This window comes from Triticum dicoccoides, chromosome 1A (assembly GCF_002162155.2).
Source record: "Triticum dicoccoides isolate Atlit2015 ecotype Zavitan chromosome 1A, WEW_v2.0, whole genome shotgun sequence".
In the NCBI taxonomy this organism is placed as follows: Eukaryota; Viridiplantae; Streptophyta; class Magnoliopsida; order Poales; family Poaceae; genus Triticum; species Triticum dicoccoides.
This window is the reverse complement of record NC_041380.1, coordinates 319,699,881-319,708,974: the sequence shown is the minus strand read 5'-3', so window position 1 is coordinate 319,708,974 and position 9,094 is coordinate 319,699,881. Positions and strand designations below refer to the sequence as shown.

Genomic DNA, 9,094 nt, shown 5'->3' with positions numbered 1-9,094 from the left:
AACCTCATTAGTACCAGTTCGTGGCACGAACCGGTGCTAAAGGTTCGCCATGAACCGGTACTAAAGAGCTCCTCCCGCCTAGCAGTTGGAACCGGAACTAATGGACACATTAGTGCCAGCTCAAATTCAAACCGATACTAATGTATCTCATTTTGTAGTGTTTTTCAATTTCAGGGTCATTTAGCTCAAAACAAATCATTAAATGCATGAAAAATAGCAAATGAAGGCAGAAATTGTTGAAAGTTGATGGCGTCGCTTTGAATGGTGTATACTGAATGCATAAAAAGTCTGGAGTTGTAATAAGTTTAAAAAAATGAAATGCCTTTGTAACAGATGAGTTTAATTTTGTCAGAAACCCGAATACTTCAAAAAAGATTGTTCAGTTTGTAAACGAAGTGCATCCAGTTTTTTGCCGTAACCCTCTCTACTTTTTTTCACATGCTATGTGGGTGAAATGATGATACCATGCCAAGTTTCAACTTTTTCAGAGTTCATTTGTAGTGTTTTTCAATTTCAAGGTCATTTAGCTCTCAAAACAAATCATTAAATGCATGAAAAATAGCAAATGAAGGCAGAAATGGTTGAAAGTTGATGACGTCGCTTTGAATGGTGCATACTGAACACAAAAAATATAAGAGCATTTAGATCATGATCTTATATTTCTTTACAGTCTGAATTGTCAATATGATCTTATACATCAAAAATAATTTGATCATCAATGATCTTTTTGTGTACAATCTGAATTGTCAATATGAGTCCTCAACGATTTGTAAACCGGTGAAGACTCATATTGCGGCCACAAATTCTACACATATAGTTTAATGAAGATCAAGTGCTTGTGATAGTTTGAGAAGTAACATATTTAAGGTGGTAAAAGCCTTGTTAGGGGAGCGAGGTAGGACTAAAAACAGCTTGCATAACCTCATTAGTACCGGTTCGTGGTACGAACCGGCACTAAATGGTGATGATGGGGCCATAGCCTGACCGCAGGCTGCCACAGCCTCTTTAGTACCGGTTCGTGGCATGAACCGGTACTAAAGGTTCGGCATGAACTGGTACTATTAATCGCCGCCACGAACCAGTACTATTGATCACATTAGTGTCGGTTCTGTTACAAACCGGCACTAATGTGCTTCACATTTGATCCTTTTTCTACTAGTGAGACCTCGTGTTGCAGAAATATTCAATGGAGATTTTGTTGTAGATTTTTTTTGTCTTCACTTTTTTGCAACATATATAATGTTGCGCAGCATCAACAACCGTTAGATCTAGTTCATTCAGCGGCCTAGCCTCCTCCTCATTATTGCAACAAAATCAGTGTTGCATAGATATTCAATGGAGATTGTGTTACAGATTATTTTTTCGTCTTCACTTTTTGCCAACATAGATAATGTCGTGCGGCCTCAGCAACCGTTAGATCTGGTCCATTCAGCGGCCCAGCCCCGTCCTCGTTATTGTAACAAAGTTAGTGTTGTAGAACCCATTGAAACAAAGCTCGATCATGCTGTACAAATATTTGACAGAGATTGTATTGTAGATTTTTTTCCCGTATTCACTACTCTGCCACACAGATGATGTTGCGGAAGGACTTTACAACATGGATGGACGATGGTATAAAAATTGAGAGGTAGAACGTGACCTGCATGTGGTCCACATCGGCATGCTTGCTGCTGGCAAGTTGTCGGCGGCGGAGATGGAAGCAGCGCAGGGAGGCGCGCGACTCGACAAGGAACTTGGGAGCAACATGGGAGGCTGCTGGAGATAATATTAGGGATCCGGATCCAAATCCTACAACAAACGAGTTGTTGCGGTTGGAGATTGCAATAAGGGCTCGGTTGCAAGAGAAAATGCTTGAGTCCATGCAGGACACGCGTCACACGGAAGAGGCAGCGAATGCTTGCATGTAAGCTGTCGGGTGATTAGAAATGTTTTCCTTTAGGGAAATGCTATCTGGTGAATGTTCGCCAAAAGTCAGATCCTGACAAGCATCCCAAGATCCGTTAGACCTTAGTCCGATGGTGGCATTTTTATGCATAAAAATCCCCATAATTTAAACAAACTGCCATAGCATTTTTTTTTAAATGCCAATCTAGCCTCACCCTTACATACACAAAACCGCCAGGGGAATGCCATGACCCCCAGCGAAGGTTCGTTGGGGATCGGCGTCCTTGGTTTGTAGATAGAGTATCATATCCCCTAAAAAGGGATAGAACACTCAAGAATTTTTTCTCTGAGCCCGGGCTTATCTGCACCCGTGTTGAATAAAAAATCAAAACAAATACTAGAAAAAGTCCAAAAATTCTAAAAAAAATCCATGGTAGGCAATTTGATGTGTGAGACCCACTCCAATTTTCACATCATTTGGACAAATGAGCAACTCTCGGAAAAAAAGACAAATTCAGGGTCTGTAAAAGTTTACTGTTCATATATTATTTTGTCCCGATTTTTTTTTGCTGACAGCTACTCAGATGTCCAAATGAGCTAGAATTTGGAGCGAACCTCACACGATAAATTTTCTACCATGGGAAAATTTTAGAATTTTTTGAATGTTTTTAGTATTTTTTGTGATTTTTTTTCTGTCCAGGTGCAGACAAGCCTGGACACCAAATCGCTGAACATTCTTATTTGGTTGTCTGGATAAGGAGTATTTAGAGATACAGTTTTGGGAGTATCTAATCATCGGTCGGCTAATTTTGATTCGGGTCTTGGTCGAATCTTTGTCCAATTGTGGAATGACAAATGTCAGCCTTCGTTCCTGCTTAACTTCCTTGTCAAAATAGTCGGCAGATTTTCCGCTCAATTGAATAACAATAATCCTAAATTAACGCGCAGACTTGTTACGGGGCTTTTACAGACTTCCTTCTAACTAAGAGGGACTTTAATGAAAGAGTACACCTTGTGAACAGAAGAAAATGTTTCTCCTGCATACTCAAGCGCTCGGGTTCGACTAGGACAGATAACACCACTGCTCGACGATGTCATTTATAATCCTGCACAAATGATATGCTGTACAATTGCTAAGTTAAGGGAACTCCTATATTTGACAAAAACACCGACTCAGCTAAGGTGATGGAATCAACATGTTTGGTCAGAATGAAGTATCCCTCCTGAATTAAAATCAAGACAAAGGTAACTTCCCAGTAAGCCAAAGTCGTCACGTGCATATGATGTTTATTCGAGCTACGAAAAGACACATAGTACCAAAAGGGCCTGGTGCTTTCGCAAAAAAAAAAAAAAAAGGGCCTGGTGGCAATCTCCACAGCCAGAGGAGGTTAATAAAAACGTTGGGTATCAGCAGAGAACTTCCCAGTAAGCCAAAGTCATGAGCGAAGACTGTGTGAGGCTTTGTACAACCAGTCAAACGGAAGGGATCTATCCCAACAGAAGAGAATAATAAAAACGTTGGCTAAAATTATCATGGAGGTCTAATGGCCAGAATTTGCATATCTTGACACTTAGACAGGGAACTGCCTGCAGCCAAACATCAGGTATAATATGATTAAAATGGCCGTCAAATTATCATGCTGAATCAACTGAAATTTTGGATATGAACACGTGTAGACGATCAAAGCGCATTTACATTTCTTTGGCCAACAAAACGTGCACCACAGCAGATGATCACCCACATTCGAGATTCAACAAGAAACCGAGCAGCAACAGTTTCAAAGTACACATGTTCACGTTCGCATTGCATTGGTCAGCCAGAGAATCTGACGGCGGACAGACCGGATTGCATCAGGTGAACGCCAGACATTCTAGAGCACAAATCACCTAATCTATACAACTATTAACAACCAATGTACATACGTATAGTACTAGAAGAAGCGGGGACGTGTTTATCTGACCCACCAACTCATCAAGAGTTTCGAGCCCCACACACCGAGACCGTACAGAAGCGCTTGCGAAAAATCTCTCTCCGGGGCGCAGGAATGCAGGAAGGAATGGCAACAGAGGCTTACTGGTGATGGACTTGGTTGTTGACTCCTCCGCCGAGCGCGCCTGGCGCAAGCCCCATCATGGCCATGGCGAGCCAGGCCTGCTGACCAACGGCTAGCCCCATCATGAACATGTTGTCGCGCGCCATGGTGGCCTCCCTGGCGGCAAGCCTCGTGAGCCGCTCGGCCGCCCCCATCCAGGCGACGCGGAGCGGGGCTCCGAACGGAAGCACCGAGGCCAAGACGATGGCGTCCCCGGCCGCCATGTAGAAGGACGCGGCGTTGCGGAGCCCCATCTGCGCGCGGCGGGCGTAGGTGAGCACGGCGACGTTGCAGATCTCCCATCTCTGGATCGTCTCCGCGTCGGGTGCCCGGCCCAGTGCACGGGCGCAGAGGGGCAGGCCGCGGGCCAAGCTGTGGAGCGAGCGGCGGCGCTTGATGCCGCGCCGGGCGTCCTCGAGGAGCGCGGCGGGGAGGACCCCGTCGGGACCCGGCTCGACGTAGCCTGCGGTCGCCTCCTCGAGGGTGGCGCCGTCGCGGATCGCGCGCAGCAACCCGGCTCGCGCCTCGAGCTTGGCGATGGCGAGGTTGATCGACCTGAGGACTTCTTCGGGAACACCGACAGCTTGCGCGAAGGCTTGCGACACCACGTGCGCTGCCCCCCGCCACCGGTTCGCGTCCGCCATTGCCGCCGCTCGCCGCGCCGGTCTCTCTCCCTCTGCTTCGCGAGCGTGATGGTGTGGAATGTGGATGTAGAATAAGACGGGGAAGGAGGGGAGAGAGGGGAATTTATAGGGACGGGACGGGCCGGCGGCGAGGTGAAATGTGCTTTGTTACCGTGTCTTGGGAGAGAAGCCAAGCGGAATCGGCCGTATTACTGTGTCACTGACAGCGATTTTGAGATTTTTAGCCGCTCGTCATTTTCCCCACCCTTTCACTTCGGCGGAGCGCGAGGTAAATAATCGGTTACGCCGCGGGGCCCACCTCGCCAGCCTGGCACACCGGAAGCATTCAGAAAACCAAGTCCCAAACCCGCCGGCTAGTTTCATTTTAAGTTGTTTATTTTTTTTTCTCAGATTTTCTTTTATGATTTGATGTTTATTCTGCTTCCACTTTCCACATGTATAAATCATCAACATGTCAGACTTTATATGAACCAATCTATAGTTGAATGGTTAGAAAAATAGTGGTATCCCCAGCCCATCAGAGTTTAATTCTTAAACTTGACATTGCTGCTCGCATTTTTCTGAATTTATTTTAGGTTTTTTGGTGATGTCATTCAATGGGAGAAAATGTTCCCGTCGACAACGAAGACGTCTGTGACGACGTCATCAATCTTTATGCCGGCTCAGTCTATCAAAGATGCTCATAAAGATAGGTTATGCGTGTGTGTCCATAGGGGTGATTGTATGCTCGTGTATGTGAGCGACTTTGATTGTATTGTCTTAAAACAACATGTCATAGGTTATAAATAGGAGAAAAGCTTGAACCTACCTGACCGATTTTCATGACTCGGTCCGCCGCCACATGCCCCCGTGGACCACACGCACTGCTTGTCTCTCTTATCATTATCTTCACAACGGCCATAAGTTTTTCTCGAGCCAAAGCAAACCCATCTCCTCGTGTTCTCTCTCTCTCTCTCTCTCTCTCTCTCCTTCCTTTAGGCTACCTCTCATCGGTGAGGCTTCTTTCTGTGACACCATGGATTCCCCTTCCACAAGGACCCTGCCCAACAAACAGTGGCCTCCATGCGCCTTTCAAAGCAGATGAGATGGAGACATCTCTCACGCGGCTGGTGGTCATTGCTGCAAAGGGATGGTCCCCGACGTTGTGGGGCATGGACACGTCCTACGACATCTTGACAACGCGGGGTTGATGTGTTGGAAACACCGACGAGGTTGTGACGACAACAGCTACAAGGACAATATCGGATGTGCTTCAAGGAAAATCGAACATGCACAGCACTAAGGTACATCAACGACGACCGCAACGTCAGCCATGTTAGAAAGCTTGGGAGCGTAGTATGGCTCATGTTGTGAAGTATTCATTGTGCAAATCTCAGCACAACATGATTCATGTTGCAAACCTTCAAGCGCAATATAACCCATGTTGCAAACTTCATCAGCTGGATCAGACTGCTATGTCGCAATGGATCAAACGGCTCACGACCCAGTCGGCCGGCACATATCGTCATCCCATATGTGGCGACTTTTTTGGATATCGGTTATAATGCTTCGAATCGTTTTATGGCCAAATCTAGAGATTATTTACGGTACATAGTACCCTGGTATTAAGTCAATCCAACCATTGATATGGTTCGCCTAAAAGTTCAGCTCGGGGATAGCTTAGTAATTTCTGACTAGGCTAATATTCTCAGCTTTGGGTTCGGCTCCCACGATCGCCCGATCGATTCCTCCCGTTAATCCAGAGGAACAGGAAAATTAACTGATCACCACCACACGCCGTCGCCTCCCTGCGAACGACCCCAATATAACTTCGCCGTATGTGACAGTCTCCTACTCCCGTGTGCAACATCTTCTGTTGGAGTGAATATATGGTCCTAGTAGTTTATAGCCTTATTAGTGTTCACTAGTGTTGTTATGCTAACTTAATCCAGCTTTCTTCTTCATGGTACAAATCAAACTGGCGTGCATCTCAATAATGATGGAACTGCAAGAAGCCATGGCCCAGCATGGTTCAGCAGAATATTACAGAATTGCCCTTTGATCGACTGCGCTTTCATGACTGGAACAGCAACTCCTACAAAATCTCCTGGTCACACACAATGCCGATGAATGATACTCCTAAAAAGAATCTTGATACTACCACTCTTCTTTTTGCAACATCGAACCAAACATACACAGCTGTGATAATATGTTGACACTGCCAGATGATGATTTCACAGCCGCATGGAAAATCTTAGTCTGTTATTACAACCACTCAAGGGCCGCATGAATGTCATGTTGGAAAATACAGTTGTTACAAACAACAGAAACAATCTGCATGGCTATCTAGTGTAAGAAAAGGCGACTAATCAGATGGGCCAAGAGAACTGTACTGTTAACATCAGGGAAAACCTATAATACTTCGCCAGCATGTAATTATTGAATTTTTCAATGCTTCATTCATTCTACTGATCTACCCAAACTCGACTAGGAACAATTCAAATCTAAGGCCTGATTTGGAGTAATGGATTTTTGTTGGGAGTTCAGGATGAATTGCTCCGCGTCCAAAATTCCAGCTCTCCAAATGAAAACTAAATGGCAGCATATGTTGATCAATTTGCCATCATGATGCCCCGCTTCAGTCAGAATGCTCCAAAATTGCAATGGCCGATAAGGTTCATGATGCACAGGAATTGATAGATTTGCACCTGTCAGTAAAATATTGTTCTATGGAAGTTTTCCATGCTATCGCATCACGGATTCTTTAACATACCATTGGTCTCCAGTACTGCACAGACAAGAGGGATGCAAAGTTATATCAAACTTGAAAGTGATAGTAGAAAATGAGTAAACTGGATAACACCAAACCAGAGCAATCAGACTCACAAATATTTCAGGCAAATGTTAAGGAACCGGGCATGTTGCTGGCTCTGAGATATGGTAACAGAACCTTCCATGATTTGGTCTTTCTTTAACTCGATAGGTTCAAATAAGTAAAGGAGAGTCTGCATTACAAAAAGAACAGCATTCTTGTGGATGTTAGCAATGCAATTTCTAGGAATCTCAAAATAACCATATACCTAAGTGAAAAGGAAACCAATATGGCACTTATTAAAGCAATCACCTGCTGCCAGTGAGTAGGGGCGTCCTCTGGGGCAGTTGACAGAACAATTGAGACATCTGCCTTTTTCTTTTTATTGCTTGGGTTGGAATTTTGCATATTGACATCCAAGGGTTGGCTTGCTTGCTTCTTGAATTTCTGGCAAACTGGTCCATTAAACTCGACATCGAACCAAAATGCAAATCCATGCAATGGAGCTGAAAAAATAACACAGAAGAGAGCAAGGTTAGAGCATTTACAGCCGGATCCCTCATATTGCTCCTATATGCCCGTCTGGACGGCTCGGTCAGTGACCGGTCACTTTTTTGCGACCCAACCTGACCCCTCAAACCGGCCCTATACGTCTGGGCCACCCGGCACCCCCAAACCCAGCCCATATGTGGGGCAGATATGGGGAGGCCCGGACGCGTCTGCCACGTCAGATACGGGCCACACTGGCCCACCGTTTCCCACAAATACCCCACCCCGAACCAAACCCTAGTTAAAATCCACTCTTCTCGAGCGCTCCGCTTCGTTTCCACTGCCCGTCTCCTCCACTCCCCTCCCCTCCACCATGCCAAACTACGGCAGCAATTCCGGCAACGAGTCCGATCCCATCAATTGGTACGGGCTATTGAAAGAGGACGGCTCCGGCAGCGAGGCCCTGAACGACGAGGAGCTCACAGTCTGCATTGCCCTCCGACGGCACGGATGGACCGGGACAGGAGCTTGAGCTCCATGTCGTCCCCGGTGGTCTGGCGACCCAATGCAGTCAACCACGTCGGCCAGTCGTGCTTCACGCCGCTGCACATCCGTCTCCGGGCGCACCCCTCCCCTACCCCTCCGGCCCCAGCTCCTCCTAGCCGGCGTCGGGTGCTCGTGCCCGCGTACGAGGATACCCAAATTGAAGGCGCACACCGCATGCCGCGCCGAGGGCAGAGAAGGTCAGTTCCTCCCGCACCTACGCGATTTCCGCGTCGATCGATACGTAGAAGCAGCTCCCGCGCGAGATCCTCCGCCGGTCGCTAAGCGCGGCGGAGACAGATGCGGGGCGCCTCCACCGCAAGAACACAAAGGCATTCCGGCTCAGCATCAAAGAGTCTGAGCGCCTCGCGAAGGAGAAGCAAGAGGCCGCGACGAAAGCGACACGGCTCGCGAAGGAGAAGCAAGAGTACTACCTCCACTCCTGTGACCGCAAGGGGAAGGGGCAGGCGAGGAAATGGTGATGTTCGGCTCCCCTCTCCGTTTATCTAGCTATCGTTTATCTATGTATCTAGTGATGCTCGGTGATAAACTTTCTCTTTTGGGTCCAATTGTACAAAACCTATAACCCGTTTATCCCTGATCTATATAGATTATGCTATGTTGGTATGCTGATCCGTAGTTTCCATTAC

The 9,094-nt window shown here is 46.6% G+C and overlaps 2 protein-coding genes across 3 annotated transcripts in view; both read right to left on the bottom strand.

Annotated features, from left to right (window-relative positions):
• Positions 1–3,621: 3,621 nt before the first annotated feature.
• LOC119285880 lies at positions 3,622–4,621 on the bottom strand. The gene has a single exon (XM_037565228.1). The coding sequence runs from the start codon at positions 4,619–4,621 to the stop codon at positions 3,956–3,958; it is 666 nt and encodes a 221-aa protein (XP_037421125.1). The 3' UTR covers positions 3,622–3,955.
• A 2,189-nt stretch (positions 4,622–6,810) lies between these two features.
• The window catches only part of LOC119270726 (probable protein arginine N-methyltransferase 6.2), a 16,747-nt gene continuing 14,463 nt past the window's right edge, over positions 6,811–9,094 (bottom strand). For both annotated transcript variants that reach the window (XM_037552786.1, XM_037552777.1), the window contains 3 exons: positions 7,725–7,918; positions 7,487–7,605; positions 6,811–7,388 (listed from right to left, as the gene is read on the bottom strand). In XM_037552786.1, the coding sequence (XP_037408683.1) occupies positions 7,346–7,388; positions 7,487–7,605; positions 7,725–7,918 (356 nt within the window). In that variant the 3' untranslated portion in view covers positions 6,811–7,345. The remainder of the gene's footprint in view (positions 7,389–7,486; positions 7,606–7,724; positions 7,919–9,094) is intronic.